Raw genomic sequence first — 16,691 nt, 5'->3', positions numbered from 1 at the left:
AAGAGGTACAGGAACAGAGAGAGCGGGGGAGTGTATGTACATGGCAGGCCGAATCGAGAAGGTTGTTAAAAAGCATACAAGATCCTTGGTCATTGAATATATTCAAAGCAGAGATAGACAGTTCCTTAACCGATAAGGGAATAAGGGGTTATGGGGAGCGGGCAGGGAAGTGGACCCGAGTCCATGATCGGATCAGCCATGATCGTATTAAATGGCGGAGCAGGCTCGAGGGGCCGTATGGCCTACTCCTGCTCCTATTTCTTATGTTCTAAAGGACTTGATAGAATAGTACAGCACAGAAGGAGGCCATTCGGCCCATCGAGTCTGCGTTGAATCATTCGAAGAGCAATGCAGTCAGTCCCACTCCCCCCGCTCTTTCCCCACATTCCTCCATTTCTTTCTCCTTGAAGTATTTATCCAATTCCCTCCATTGAATTGGTCTCCACCGCCCTATCAGTCTGGGCATTCCAAATCCTAACCACCCATCTTTCCTCCTGTCACCTCTTTGCCAATTACCTTAAATCCGTGCCCCCTGGTTGTCGACCCTTCAACCACTGGAAGGAGTTTCTCTTTATTAATTCTATGTAAACCCTTCACGATTTTAAACAGCTCTGTCAAATTTGTACATCGTTATCTTAACCAGACGAGGCTACAGCGGTTCAAGAAGTCCCATCACCACCTTCTCAAGGGGCAACTAGGGATGGGCAATAAATGCCGACCTTGCCAGCGACGCCCACATCCTGAGAATAATTTTCTTTTAATTGGGGGGGTGGGGGGGGGAAACAAACCTATGGCATTGTAGAGAGAAACTCTCCAGCAACTGAACGTACTTTATTATTTCCACAGGAGATCTGTCGTCTCTGACTGATCTTTAGTGACCTGCAGTCTGAAACTTACAAGAAACTTCTCCTCTGCAAAACCCCTCAGCAAAGAGCAAATAAACTCTGCTTGATCTCACCGTGGATCTACGATAAATTGAGAGATTGAGTAGAATGAGCCTAGATTCTCTGGGGTTTAGAAAACTGAGAGGTGATCTCATTGAAACATATAAGATTCTGGGCTAGAATTTCCCTAATCTGTTTTTCTGGCGCCCCTCACCCGGGTACGCCGTTTTTGTCTGCCTCCAAACGGGCCGAAAAAGACGTTGGTATTCTGGCCACTCCCCAGCCTCTCTTTGGTCGTAGCACAGTGTGGCCCAATGGATTGGGGGTGGAGTCAGGTCCCGGTGCTGATAACAGTGCCGGGATGTCTGCACATGAGCGCTAGAGCCTGTGCGCATGTGCAGTAGCTCCTGGCAGGCCATTTCTGCAGACGCGCTGCAGGCTGTGTGGGAGGGGCCCGAAGCACGCCGTACCTAGCCCTGGCCGAATGGGCTCCCTCATCGACAGCCCGCTGCGTTCCCCAAGGTAGGACTTCTATTTTTTATTTGTTATTTACTGATTGATTTTGGTGCTTTAGGTGCAGGGTTCCTTCTATTTTTTTGTGTGTTATTTATTGATTGCTTATTACTTTGGTCTTGGTGCTTTAGGTGCAGGGTTCCTTCTATTTTATTTGTTAATTAATTGCTTATTACTTTTTGTGCTTTGTTTGGTGCTTGTTGGTGCTTTAAATGTAGTTACTTGCGCCGATTCCTTAACTGTAAGCAAGGTCTTTCTGTGCGGACAAAAGTGGACACATATACTGCCCTAAGTTAGTTTGGAGCAACTATTTGCTGGCCAAACGCCTAAAACAGGGTAAATGGCTGGGAACGCCCCCTTTTGGAAAAAAAAACGGAACTAAAAAAAACCTAACTAACACACTTACACTGGCGCAAATTAAATGGCCAGAATTGCAACTAAAAGGATAGTCCAGAAAAAACAAGTTGCTCGAAAAAAAAATGAGCAACTCCTGGGGAAACTTGGGCCCTCTGAGAGGGCTTGACAGGGTAGATGCTCAGAGGATGTTTCCCCTGGCTGGGGAATTTAGAACCAGGCGTCACAGTCTCAGGATAAGGGGTCGGCCATTTAGGACGGAGATGAGGAGAAATCTCTTCACTCAGAGGGTGGTGAATCTTTGGAATTCTCTACCTCAGAGGGCTGTGGATGCTCAGTCATTGAGTACATCCAAGGCTCAGATGGATAGATTTTTCGACTCTAGTGAAATCATGGGCTATGGAGATCGGGCGGGAAAGTGGAGTTGAGGTCGAAGTTCAGCCATGACCTTATTGAGTGACAGAGCATGCTCGAGGGGCTGAATGGTCTATGCCTGCTCCTATTTCTTGTGTTCTTATAAATAGGGATAATGGCAGAGGTTGGCAGGAAGCATGCGCATATTTTTAATATACAGATGTCAGAAGGCCTGTGTTTTTGACTAGCACAGATTGCTCTTTATGTTTCTAACAGAAAGACATAAAAATATTACAACACTTGCAACCACTTGAAAGGTATCTATTCAGTAGCATTCTGTGTTAGTAAGGTGTCCTTTCCTAAAGGATAGCAGTGAACCTGTTGGAGTTTTACGACACTACGACAGCTTCATGGTCATTTTTACTGAGACAAGATTTTCATTTTCTTTTAAAAAAAAAACTGAATTCAAATTCTCAAACTACCACGATTGGATTGGATCACCAGACTGATTCCAGGGATGGCAGGACTGACATGAGAGGAAAGACTGGATCGACTAGGCTTATATTCACTGGAATTTAGAAGAATGAGAGGGGATCTCATAGAAACATTTAAAATTCTGATGGGATTGGACAGGTTAGATGCAGGAAGAATGTTCCCGATGTTGGGGAAGTCCAGAAACAGGGGTCGCAGTCTAAGGATAAGGGGTAAGCCATTTAGGACCGAGATGAGGAGAAACTTCTTCACCCAGAGAGTGGTGAACCTGTGGAATTCTCTACCACAGAAAGTTGTTGAGGCCAGTTCCTTAGATATATTCAAAAGGGAGTTAGATGTGGCCCTTATGGCTAAAGGGATCAAGGGGTATGGAGAGAAAGCAGGAATGGGGTACTGAAGTTGCGTGATCAGCCATGATCATATTGAATGGTGGTGCAGGCTCGAAGGGCCAAATGGCCTACTCCTGCACCTATTTTCTATGTTTCTATTTTTCTATGAACTCACATTCTACTAGATTATTAGTCTAAGATGCTGGATTACTAGTCTATAACCACCATCATACCTATAAATCCAATGACGAATTATTGTGGGATGCTTTGCCGTAACGAGTGGTTGCAGCAGAGCAATTATTTTAAAGGAAAATTTGAAGCGGGGGAGATACAGAGCTCTGGGGAGAGAGTCGGGCAGCAGAGAGACAACACAAACATAATGAGCTGAATGGCCCCTTCTGTGCTGTAAAAAATAAGTTATACAGTGCCTTTCATGGCGCCAGACGTCACAAAGCACTTTGCGAAGTGCAGCCATTGTTGTAACGTAGGAAACGCGGCAGCCAATTTGCACACACCAAGCACCCACAAACAGCAATGTGATCATGATCAGATCATCTGTTTTAGTGATGTTAGTTGAGGGATAAATATTGGCCCAGGACACTGGGGATAACTGCCCTGCTCTTCTTTGAAATAGTGCCATGGGATCTTTTACCTCAGAGGGCAGATGGGGCCTCAGTTTAACATCTCATCCGGAAGACGGCACCTCCGACAGAGCAGCACTCCCTCAGCACTGCACTGGAGTGCCAGCCTAGATTTATGTGCCCAAGTCTCTGGAGTGGGACTTGAACCCACAATCTCTGACTCAGAGGCGAGTGTGCTAACCATCAATCCACAGCTGACATTGTAATCATCTATGATACTATAGTAAGCCTCAATACGAGGCTAATGATTCAGCAGATTGAAGACATCTTGGATCTCATTTTATCGATTAAATGGTTTGTTTTGAGGTCGAATTCCTCCTTTACAATAAAAAAATCATGTAAGGTGACAAAATTGGTCCTTGTTGACGGAATGAGACCTGAAGTTACAGGGAATTACATCAAATTACATCGGATATACGGCACAGAAACAGGCCATTCGACCCAACCAGGCCATGCCGGTGTTTATGCTCCACTCGAGCCTCCTCCAGCGTTTCCTCATCTAAATCGATCAGCATAACCCTCTATTCCCTTCTCCCTCATACGCTTGTCCAGCCTCCCCTTAAATGTATCGATACTATTCGCCTCAACCACTTCCTGTGGTAGTGAGTTCCAAATTCTCACCACACTTTGGGTAAAGACATTTCTTCTGAATTCCCTTTTGGATTTCTTGGTGACTATCTTATATTGATGGCCTCTTGTTTTGATCTCCCCTTACAAGTAAACTATAAAGGTATAAGGGCAAGTTGGCTGAAGTGGACTGGGAAAATAGATGAAAGTGTGGGACAGTTGATGAACAGTGGCAGACATTTAAGGAGATATTTCACACCTCTCAACAAAAATATATTCCAATGAGAAGGAAAGACTGTAAGAGAAGGAATAACTATCCGTGGCTAACTAAAGAAATAAAGGATGGTATCAAATTGAAAACAAGGGCATACAATGTGGCCAAGACTAGCGGGAGGCCAGAGGATTGGGAAACTTTTAAAAGCCAGCATAGAGCGACTAAAAAAATAATAAAAAGGGGGAAGATAGATTATGAAAGTAAACTAGCACGAAATATAAAATCAGATAATAAGAGTTTCTACAGGTACATAAAAGGGAAAAGAGTGAATGTTAAAGTAAATGTTAAAGTAAATGTTGGTCTCTTGAAGGATGAGACTGGGGAATTAATAATGGGGAACAGGGAAATGGCAGAGACTTTGAACAAATATTTTGTATCGGTTTTCACGGTAAAAGACACTAAAAACAATCCAATAGGGGATAATCAAGGGGATATAGGGAGGGAGGAATCACTATCACTAAAGAAGTAGTAATTGGTAAAATAATGGGACTAAAGGTGAACAAGTCCCCTGGACCTGATGGCTTAAATCCTAAGGTCTTAAAAGAAGTGGCTGCAGGGATAGTGGATGCATTGTTGTAATCTACCACAATTCCCTGGATTCTGGGGAGGTCCCAGCGGATTGGAAAACTGCAAATGTAACACCCCTATTTAAAAAAGGAGGCAGACAGAAAGCAGGAAATTATAAACCAGTTAGCCTAACATCTGTCGTTGGTAAAATGCTGGAGTTCATTATTAAGGAAGCAGTAGCAGGACATTTGGAAAAGCATAATTTAGACAAACAAGTGTCAGCGTGGTTTTATAAACTGGAAATCATGTTTGACAAATTTGCTGGAGTTCTTTGCGGATATAATGAGCAGGGTGGATAAAGGGGAACCAGTGGATGTGGTGTATTTGGATTTCCAGAAGGCATTTGATAAGGTTCCACATAAAAGGTTACTGCACAAGATAAAAGTTCACGGGGTTGGCGGGTAATATATTAGCATGGATAGAGGATTGGTTAACTAACAGAAAACAGAGAGTCGGCATAAATGGGTCATTTTCCGCTTGGCAAACAGTAACTAGTGGGGTGCCGCAGGGATCGGTGCTGGGGCCTCAACTATTTACAATCTATATTAATGACTTGGATGAAGGGACCGAGTGTAATGTAGCCAAGTTTGCTAATGATACAAAGATGGGTGGGAAAGCAAATTGTGAGGAGGACACAAAAAATTTGCAAAGGGATATAAAGACAGGCTAAATGAGTGGACAAAAATTTGGCAGTTGGAGTATAATGTGGGAAACTGTGAGGTTATCCACTTTTGCAGAAAAAAGATAAGCAAATTATTATTTAAATGGAGAAAAATTGCAAAGTGCTGCGGTAAAGAGGGACCTGGGGGGTCCTTGTGCATGAAACACAAAAAGTTAGTATGCAGGTACAGCAGGTAATCAGGAAGGTAAATGGAATGTTGGCCTTTATTGCAAGGGGGATAGAGTATAAAAGCAGAGAAGTCCTGCTACAACTGTACCTGAATACTGCGTACAGTTTTGGTCTCTTTATTTAAAGAAGGATATACTTGCATTGGAGGCAGTTCAGAGAAGGTTCACGAGGTTGATTCCGGAGATGAGGTGGTTGACTTATGAAGATAGGTTGAGTAGGTTGGGCCTCTACTTATTGGAGTTGAGAAGAATGAGAGATGATCTTATCGAAACATATAAGATAATGAGGGGGCTCGACAAGGTGGATGCAGAGAGGATATTTCCACTTAAAGGGGAAACTAGAACTAGGGGCCATAGTCTCAGAATAAGGGGTCGCCCATTTAAAACTGAGGTGAGGAGGAATTTATTCTCTCAGAGGGCCGTGACTCTTTGGAATTCTCTGCTCAGAGAGCTGTGGAGGCTGGGTCATTGAATATATTTAAGGCGGAGATGGACAGATTTTTTGAGCGGTAAGGGAGTAAAGGATTATGGGAAGCTTGCAGGGAAGTGGAGCTGAGCCCATGACCAGATCAGCCATGATCTTATTGAATGGCGGAGCAGGCTCAAGCGGCCAAATGGCCTACTCCTGCTCCTATTTCTTATGTTTCTTAGAAACACTTCCTCTGTATCTGCTCTATCAAAACCTTTCATTGTTTTATAGACCTCCATTCGGTCACCCCTTCATCTTCCCCTTTTCAAGCCAATAGGGACCCTGACGTTCTCAGTATTTTCAATGGTGGAGTGAAATATTTGGGGTTTGAGAGAGCATAACACCAGCCCTCCGATAGTCCACTTGTGCGCTCACCCACCCACCAATGCATTGGGAGGAAAGTATCATGGAGTGATATCCACATCTAGTTGAAAAGGCTCCCAATGTGCTTGATTTCAGCTTTATTTGGATAGTAAGGAATTTTGAATCAAATTACGGAGTCGATGTTGGATACACTTGTACTCCGTCCAACTAGTATTCTATACCCAGCGTGGAATTCCAATAGATCCAACCACTTCCCTTTCATTCCCAGTGTATAGGATCCTTAATCCAAGCATAACATTTAAATGTAAAGTACTGCTCTAAGCAGAGTATTTTTTCCTCCTTCAGCTATCCTGGTTTTAATGCTCTGCTCACTAAATATAGTTCAACCCACTACCAGATTTCAATCATCGGACACTGGTGTGTTTTAGCAGTCTGATTGCTTCTGGGCAAGCTATATTTTTGTTCAATGTTTTAGCTTTCTTTCTTTTCGCTGATACTGACCAGCTGAATAAATGAACAATTGGCCTGAGGTCCAGGAGATTTGGAAACTGATCAACTTTCACTTCAGTCGGTACAAATCAACGTGATCCTGATCCGGGAAACAAGAGTCTTGGCAAGCTAGAGGCAGTGGACTAAATGAGAACTGAACTGTAGTTAAATTGTTGAATTGGCGCTTCGAAATGTTTTGTTTCTATATCGGCTCGTGGCTGATCGCAGAGATAAATGTGAGTGAAGGAAGTTGTTAGGTGGCTCAGTGGGCATCTCTCTCGTCTCCGAGTCAGAAGGTTGTGGGTTCAAGCCCCACTCCAGAGGCCGAAGCACATAATCCAGGTTGACACTTGAGTGCGGCACCGAGCGAGTGCTGCACTGTCGGAGGCGCCGTCTTCTGGATGGGACATTAAACCGGGGCCCCGCCTGCCTTCTCAGGTGGACGTAGAACCATCCCACGGCCACTATTTCAAAGAAGAGCAGGGCAGTTCCCCAAGTGTCCTGTTCAATCTTTATCCCTTAATCAACATCACTAAAAAACAGATTATCCGGTGATTATCTCATTGCTGTTTGTAGGAGCTTGCTGTGCGCAAATTGGCTGCCGCGTTTCCTACATTACAACAGTGACTACGCTGCAAAAGTAGCTGATTGGCTGGGAAGCGCTTTGGGAGGCCCTGATGCAATGAGGTAATTGGTTCGTTTTGTATCTGTGACTATCCATGTGATATTTGGAACTACTTACAGCAGGAAGTTGACGTCAGAAGAATGGATTTTCGTCAGGTCAGGAAATACGTTCAGCCCAGTGTTGAAAATCCCGCTGAAAATGGATCAAAAAAAGGTACGACATTAGAAACAGGCATTGTTAAAAAGCTTGAGGCCTAGAAATTGGGATAATTACCGCCACCCGCTCGCACCGCTCTGGCGCCCTTCTCTGGCACGGGACAAGGCGGCCGCCATTTTGGAGGGGGCCTTAGTGCTGCCGATAGCAGCGCTGGCCTCGGAGATGCAAGTGAAGAGAGCGTGACGTGAGAGGACCAGGCCACTCTCTCAAGTGGCCATGAAAGGTTCCTTGGCTGTGAAGTGCTTTGGAATGTCTGGTGGTTGTACACCCTCTCCAAAGCTTTTACATCCTTCCTAAAGCGCGGTGCCCAGAATTGGACACAGTACTCCAGCTGGGGCCGCACTGATGTTTTAGATAGGTTTAGCATAACCTCCTGGCTTTTGTACTCTTGTGAGGTCGAAATTGGGTCGTGTACGCCGCTCTTTACCACGCGCGGGAAGCGGCTAACCATCGTCGGTCAGCGGCGTCGATGTCTCGACCTATGTTCGGTCGGCTCTTTGACAGAAGAGTCAAGAGGTCAACGCTGGGCCGACTAACGCCACCCGCGTGGTGATGTCATCCAGAGTACCTCGCCTCTTTGACGCCACTGTCGCGACACTTGCTTTGTCCGTACAAACAGGCGGCCGTACAGCCAGGAAAAAGCTGTCGTTAAAGAGCGGCTCTCGGGCGGACTCGCCCAGAAAGGAAGGTCAGTTTTTCTCTTTATTTATTTCTGCATGTTTTCATTAGTTTTAAGAGTGGGGAAGTGTGTGTGTGTGTGGATCGGAGAAGTTTCAGTTCTTTTTTTTCTTCCTGATTTTTGACTAGCGTGGCGGCAAGCTCCCGTGGGGAAATTCAGTCGGCTTGCTGAGCTCCCCCCCCCCCCCCCCCCCGAGGATGCGTGTGCAACGCCACTTTTTAGCGCTGTGCTGTTATCTTTGGGCGTATAAACTGAATTTAGGACTTTGAGGCTGCGAGTAACGTCCGGCGCTAAAATCATCATCATCATCATCATAGGCGGTCCCTCGAAACGAGGATGGCTTGCTTCCACGCCAAAAAGGGATGAGTTCACAGGTGTTTCAATGAGGACCTAATATTCCGGATCCCGAACTACATCCTGAAGGGTGGAAGATGCCTGTGCGTGGATTTTTTTAACATGTGGTGACCGTTGCACACCAGCCACCACACGGGCTCGACAGAGCTAGGTCTTGGTCCAGTGGCAAGGGTTAACCAGGACAACTGGAGACCTGCTCTGCTGCACGGACCTAGTGCGCGCACACATATCGCAGTGTGGGCTGGCCCGTGCTGCCCCTGGGCCCTCGCCTCTTCTGAGCCCCGAACTCACGCCTCTCCTGGGCCCCGGTCACTTCCCCCTACAAACTCTTGCCGCTCCTTCGCCCCTCCTGCTGTGCCTGCCCGCACTGCAATCAGCGACCTGGCTTCGCAGCCGTCGCCCTCCTGCAGCAGCACGCGCTGCTCCCTGCCATGGTATACCGCCGCACGCTGCTCCCTCCAATGGCCCCGGCCTGCTGATGGTGATGCTGATGGGCACAGGAGGGAGTAGCGTGTGGCAGCCCGGCCCAGAAAATCAGCACTCAGGCGTTGACACCGTCTCACAAACGGCGGGACCCAATTTCAACCCCCTGTGCCTCTCTATTTCTAAAGTCCAGGATCCCATCCCCTGAGGGTTGAAGCAGGAGGCTTGCCTGATCAGCGGGCTTAGCTTACAGTGGACCTTATACCGTGCACCTAACTGGGGTGTGTTCACAACCAGCAGGACATTTTTCAGTTTGTCTCATCTCCTGAAACTTCCTCTTTGGGCAATTCTGCTGAAATAGCCAGATTATTTCTCTCTCTTTTCATTCAAGCTGGGACCAGAACTGAAGGTAGGTCAGTGATACAGGGGGGCCACCACCGACTGTATCACTGCACTCCATGCAAGTACGGAGAAGGGGCCAGCAAGGCCAAACCAACTACTACAACAACTTGCATTCATATAGCGCCTTTAACATAGGGATACATCCCAAGTCGCGTTAGAAGGGAATAGAGGGGATCGAGGTTTAGGCTGATATAGTTAGATGAAGAAAGACAGGAGGAGGCTCGAGTGGAGCATAAACACCGGCATAGACTGGTTGGGCCGAATGGCCTGTTCCTGTGCCGGAGATCCCATGTAATCCTATGTTTTCAAACAAAATTTGACACTGAGCCACGTAAGGAAATATTAGGGAGGGAATTCCAGAGCTTAGGGCTTTGGCAGCTGAAGGCACGGCCACCAATGTTGGAGCGATTAAAATCGGGGATGCTCAAGAGGCCAGAATTGGAGGAGCGCCGAGATCTCGGGGGGGTTGTGGGGCTGGAGGAGGTTACCGAGATAGGGATGAGAATTTTAAAATCGAGGAGTTGCTTAAACGGGAGCCAATGTAGGTGAGCGAGCACAGGGGGTGATGGGTGAGCAGGACTTGGTGCGAGTTAGGACACGGGCAACTGAGTTTTGGATCACCTCTAGTTGACGGAGCACTGTGTCTTTAAAGGCAAAGAACTTTGCAAGGGATAACAACCATATTGTACCAATTTAGGAGGACTTCTATTACCCCAGAAATATTCACCGCCCAATAATCTATCACACAAAGCGTCGACAGGCATGAGTTTTGTTGTACTCACAGGTATTTTAGAACTGGGAGATTCTTGAAAGCATCTGGGTCGATGTGACTCAAACTCTTTGCATTCCGTATTTCTCTGTTTAAAAAATAAATATAGTGCCATATTAGAGTATTTTGTTATTGTAGCTTCTTCCCTCTTTATTGTTTACCCCTCCTGGAGGGACCAAACCTTGGAGCTTGCATGATCTCAGTATGGCTCAGTTCCCCACGAGGCAGTGAAAGGTACTATTCATTCTCTGCTCCCTCAGCTAAGTGACCATACGTACGCCTAGACTGAGTGTGCGCTGGCTATTTGGCTATGAACAGCATCACAGCCAGGACCAGTGCTGTCCTCACCTGACCTCCGTACACGTATGGTTTCCATCTGGGAATTCTGGATAGTGATCAGGAGCAGGAAACGTGGGTAAATTTTTCCTTTTTCCCCCTCTTCCTAGCCCAGAGGCGTTTCTGGAGAAAAAAGATTGAATCTACAAAAATTCCGGTTGATATGTTTGAGATCAATTGGAAATGGATGGGGTTCTAAAATGGCCATTTCCTCTTCTTAAAAATTCAGAACAATCTGCTCAAACGTACAAGGAACACTTCTGTTTAGCTGAGCCCAGTAGCACAACACATAGGAGCGTCTCTTCAAAGCACTGAGATTGAAGGTATGCGTCTCAGCACTGGTTAGAAAGAAAGGAGGAGATCATTTGCATTTATATGGGTACTTTTCTCAACCTCAGGACATTCCAAAGCACTTTACAGCCACGCTCGAAGTGTAGACAGTATTTACAACCGAGCGATATGAATATGATGAGTTGTGTCAGTTCTAAACAGGGCCACTAGAAATTGGAAAGGGTGCAGAGGAGATAAACGAGGATGTTGCCTGGACTGGAGAATTTGGGCTGTGTGAAAGATTGGAGATGCTGGGTCTGTTTTCATTGAAACAGAGGAGGTTGAGGGGAGACCTGATTGAGGTGTATAAAATTAGGAGGGGCCTGGATAGAGTGGATAGGAAGGACCTATTTCTCCTGGCAGAAGGGTCAACAACCAGGGGGCATTGATTTAAAGTAATTGGGGGGAGGTTTAGAGGAAATTTGGGGGGAAATTCCTTTACCCAGAGGGTGGTGGGGGGGGGGGGGCTCTGGAACTCACTGCCGGAAAGGGTGGTAGGGCAGAAAGCCTCACCACATTTAAAAAATACTTGGATGTGCACTTAAAGTGCTGTATCTGACAGGGCTACGGACCAAGAGCTGGGAAGTAGGATTAGGCTGGATAGTTCTTGGTCGGCAGGCACGGACACGATAGGCCAAAATGGCCTCCTTCCGTGCTGTAAATTTCTATGATTATATGAACCCGGCCATGAGAGACAACCCATCCACAATGGCAGGTTGACTTAGTTCATCCACTTCACTGACAGTGAGTGTGACTCCTATAAGCCCAGCACAGAACAATGCTAGTTTGTTTGCCCATCTTCAGTGAAGGTTGAAGAACTGGATCAATCGGTCAAAGACCAGACATGATAAAAGACGGTTGTTTCTTCATTTAATTGTGATTTGAAAGTCCTTACATTATTAATTATTAATATATATATTTTTAAAATTCGTTCATGGGATGTGGGCATCGCTGGCAAGGCCGGCATTTATTGCCCTTGAGAAGGTGGTGAGCTGCCTTCTTGAACCGCTGCATTCCTGTATGGTGAAGGTGCTCCCACAGTGCTGTTAGGGAGGAAGTTCCAAGATTTTGACCCAGCGACGAATATGAGACGGCCGATAGATTTTCAGGTCAGGACGGTGTGTGAGTTGGAGGGGAACGTAGAGGTGGTGGTGTTCCCATGCGGCTGCTGCCCTTGTCCTTCTGGGTGGTAGAGGTCGTGGGTTTGGGATTTTCTGCCGAAGAAGCCTTGGCGAGTTGCTGCAGTGCATCTTGTAGCTGGGACACACGGCAGCCACGGTGCGCCGGTGGTGGAGGGAGTGAATGTTTAAGGTGGTGGATGGGGAGCCAATCAAGCGGGCTGCTTTGTCCTGGATGGTGTCGAGCTTCTTGAGTGTTGTTGGAGCTGCACTCGTCCAGGCAAGTGGAGAGTATTCCCTCACACTCCTGACTTGTGCCTTGTAGATGGTAGAAAGGCTTTGGGGAGTCATACTTATCACGGGCAGGGACACCGACTCACATCTCCGTAATTTGGAGGAAGTACTAAAGCGGTTGGATCGGGTAGGCCTTCGAGTCAAGAAATCCAAGTGCCTGTTTCTCGCACCCGAGGTTGAATTTTTGGGCAGAAGGATTGCCGCTGATGGAATCCGCCCAACAGAGTCCAAAACAGAAGCAATTCGCCTGGCACCCAGGCCCCAGAATGTCTCAGAACTGCACGCCTTTCTCGGGCTACTCAATTACTTTGGGAACTTTATGCAGAACTTAAGCACGCTGCTGGAGCCTCTCCACGTGCTACTCAGGAAGGGGTGTGACTGGTTTTGGGGGGACGCCCAGGAACGCGCCTTCAATAAGGCACGCAACCTTCTGTGTTCCAACAGTGTTTTGACTTTCTTTGACCCAGGTAAAAAGCTAGTTCTCACATGCGATGCGTCAACATATGGGGTCGGGTGCATTTTGCAACATGTCAATAGTGCGGGCAAATTACAACCCATAGCTTATGCCTCCAGGTCACTTTCGCGGGCAGAGCGTGGGTACGGAATGGGAGAGAAGGAGTCGCTCGCGTGCGTGTACGGTGTCAAAAAGATGCACCAATACCTTTTCGGGGCCAAGTTCGCGTTAGAAACCGACCACAAGCTCCTCACATCCCTCCTATCCGAGAGCAAGGCAATAAACGCCAACGCCTCGGCGCGAATTCAACGGTGGACACTCATGCTGGCGTCCTACGACTATACCATAAGGCACAGACCAGGCACAGACAACTGTGCCGACGCGCTCAGCAGGCTACCCCTGGCGACCACGGAAGGGTCTGACGAACAGGACTGTGAGATAGTCATGGCAATCAGTGCCTTTGAGTCCACAGGTTCGCCTATGACGGCTCGCCAAATCAGAGCCTGGTCGGCCAGCGACCCCACGTTATCCTTAGTAAAAAGATGTGTCCTAACCGGTGACTGGGCAGAGGCTCGCGATGCCTGCCCCGAGGAATTAAAACCCTTTCACAGGCGCATGCATGAGCTATCACGACAAGCAGACTGCCTGATGTGGGGCAGCCGTGTAGTCATGCCTCTGCGAGGCAGAGAGGCATTTGTCCGGGAGCTCCACCGTGAGCTCCATCGTTCTCATGAAGGCCATAGCCAGATCCCACGTCTGGTGGCCTGGTATTGACGCGGATTGGAGCTCTGCGTCCGAAGGTGCACCATTTGTGCCCAACTCAGCAATGCCTTCAGGGAGGCTCCACTGAGCCCCTGGCCATGGCCTACCAAACCGTGGTCGCGGGTGCACGTAGACTATGCGGGCCCATTCATGGGCAAAATATTCCTCGTAGTTGTAGCTGCCTTTTCAAAGTGGTTCGAATGCACCATTTTAAACTCGAGCACAACCTCCACCACTGTGGAGAGCCTCGCAACCATGTTTGCAACGCACGGAATCCCTGACATATTGGTCAGTGACAATGGTCCGTGCTTCACCAGCACAGAATTCCAAGACTTTATAATTGACCATGGCATAAATCACGTCAAGACGGCACCGTTCAAGCCGGCCTCCAACGGCCAGGCGGAGAGAGCAGTGCAAATCATTAAACAAGGCATGCTTAAAATCCAAGGTCCCACGCTGCAGGGTCGCCTGTCGCGACTGCTACTGGCATACAGATCTCGTCCGCACTCACTGACTGGGATCCTCCCCGCGCAACTGTTGATGAAAAGGACTTTAAAAACAAGGCTCTCATTAATCCTCCCAGACATGCACGAAATCGTTGAGGGAAAGTGCGGTAAGCTGACTGAGTACCATGGCAGAAATTCGAGGGGGAGATGGAATGAGATAGGGGACAAAGTGTTTGTACTAAACTATGGCAGGGGTCCCAAATGGCTTGCAGGGACAGTAACGGGCAAAGAAGGAAACAGGTTACTGGTAGTACAAATGGACAAGGGCAAAACCTGCCGGAGGCATGTAGACCAAGTCAAAATTTACCAACAACACTGCGGAACCAGAAACATAGAAACATAGAAAATAGGTGCAGGAGTAGGCCATTCGGCCCTTCGAGCCTGCACCGCCATTCAATGAGTTCATGGCTGAACATGCAACCTCACTACCCCATTCCTGCTTTCTCACCATACCCCTTGATCCCCCTAGTAGTAAGGACTTCATCTAACTCTCTTTTGAATATATTTAGTGAATTGGCCTCAATAACTTTCTGTGGTAGAGAATTCCACAGGTTCACCACTCTCTGGGTGAAGAAGTTTCCTCTCATCTCGGTCCTAAATGGCTTACCCCTTATCCTTAGACTGTGACCCCTGGTTCTGGACTTCCCCAATATTGGGAACATTCTTCCTGCATCTAACCTGTCTAAACCCGTCAGAATTTTAAACGTTTCTATGAGATCTCCTCTCATTCTTCTGAACTCCAGTGAATACAAGCCCAGTTGATCCAATCTTTCTTGATATGTCAGTCCCGCCATCCCGGGAATCGGTCTGGTGAACCTTCACTGCACTCCCTCAACAGCAAGAATGTTCTTCCTCAAGTTAGGAGGCCAAAACTGTACACAATACTCCAGGTGTGGCCTCACCAAGGCCCTGTACAACTGTAGCAACACCTCCCTGCCCCTGTACTCAAATCCCCTCGCTATGAAGGCCAACATGCCATTTGCTTTCTTAACCGCCTGCTGTACCTGCATGCCAATCTTCAATGACTGATGTACCATGACACCCAGGTCTCGTTGCACCTCCCCTTTTCCTAATCTGTCACCATTCAGATAATAGTCTGTCTCTCTGTTTTTACCACCAAAGTGGATAATCTCACATTTATCCACATTATACTTCATCTGCCATGCATTTGCCCACTCACCTAACCTATCCAAGTCACTCTGCAGCCTCATAGCATCCTCCTCGCAGCTCACACTGCCACCCAAGTTAGTGTTAACGCAAATTTGGAGATACTACATTTAATCTCCTCGTCCAAATCATTAATGTACAATGTAAACAGCTGGGGCCCCAGCACAGAACCTTACGGTACCCCACTAGTCACTGCCTGCCATTCTGAAAAGTACCCATTTATTCCTACTCTTTGTTTCCTGTCTGACAACCAGTTCTCAATCCACGTCAGCACACTACCCCCAATCCCATGTGCTTTAACTTTGCACATTAATCTCTTGTGTGGGACCTTGTCGAAAGCCTTCTGAAAGTCTAAATACATCACATCAACTGGTTCTCCCTTGTCCACTCTACTGGAAACATCCTCAAAAAATTCCAGAAGATTTGTCAAGCATGATTTCCCTTTCACAAATCCATGCTGACTTGGACCAATCATGTCACCTCTTTCCAAATGCGCTGCTATGACATCCTTAATAATTGATTCCATCATTTTACCCACTACTGATGTCAGGCTGACCGGTCTATAATTCCCTGTTTTCTCTCTCCCTCCTTTTTTAAAAAGTGAGGTTACATTGGCTACCCTCCACTCGATAGGAACTGATCCAGAGTCAATGGAATGTTGGAAAATGACTGTCAATGCATCCGCTATTTCCAAGGCCACCTCCTTAAGTACTCTGGGATGCACCCATCAGGCCCTGGGGATTTATCGGCCTTCAATCCCATCAATTTCCCCAACACAATTTCTCGACTAATAAGGATTTCCCTCAGTTCTTCCTTCTTACTGGACCCTCTGACCCCTTTTATATCTGTAAGGTTGTTTGTGTCCTCCTTAGTGAATACCGAACCAAAGTACTTGTTCAATTGGTCTGCCATTTCTTTGTTCCCCGTTATGACTTCCCCTGATTCTGACTGCAGGGGACCTACGTTTGTCTTTACAAACCTTTTTCTCTTTACATATCTGTAGAAACTTTTGCAGTCCGCCTTAATGTTCCCTGCAAGCCAGAGGTAGACTACAATGTGGAACTCGCACCACACCTGGTGGACAGACAGAGGGAACAACCCCAATCCCAACAGACAGCCCAGGCGAGTCAACAATAATCACACCAATCGA

General features: G+C 47.1%; 1 protein-coding gene across 1 annotated transcript in view; it reads right to left on the bottom strand.

The window, feature by feature from the left end:
• Window positions 1-16,691, bottom strand: part of tshr (thyroid stimulating hormone receptor) — a 128,801-nt gene that overhangs the window by 29,461 nt on the left and 82,649 nt on the right. Inside the window, exons 4-5 of the mRNA XM_070877943.1 lie at window positions 10,588-10,662; window positions 7,849-7,923 (exon numbers count right to left, since the gene is read on the bottom strand). Of these exons, the coding sequence (XP_070734044.1) occupies window positions 7,849-7,923; window positions 10,588-10,662 (150 nt within the window). The remainder of the gene's footprint in view (window positions 1-7,848; window positions 7,924-10,587; window positions 10,663-16,691) is intronic.

This window comes from Pristiophorus japonicus, chromosome 4 (genome assembly GCF_044704955.1).
Source record: "Pristiophorus japonicus isolate sPriJap1 chromosome 4, sPriJap1.hap1, whole genome shotgun sequence".
Classification (NCBI taxonomy): Eukaryota; Metazoa; Chordata; class Chondrichthyes; family Pristiophoridae; genus Pristiophorus; species Pristiophorus japonicus.
Note: the sequence above shows the minus strand (reverse complement) of the source record. Positions and strands in the feature narration are given on the sequence as shown.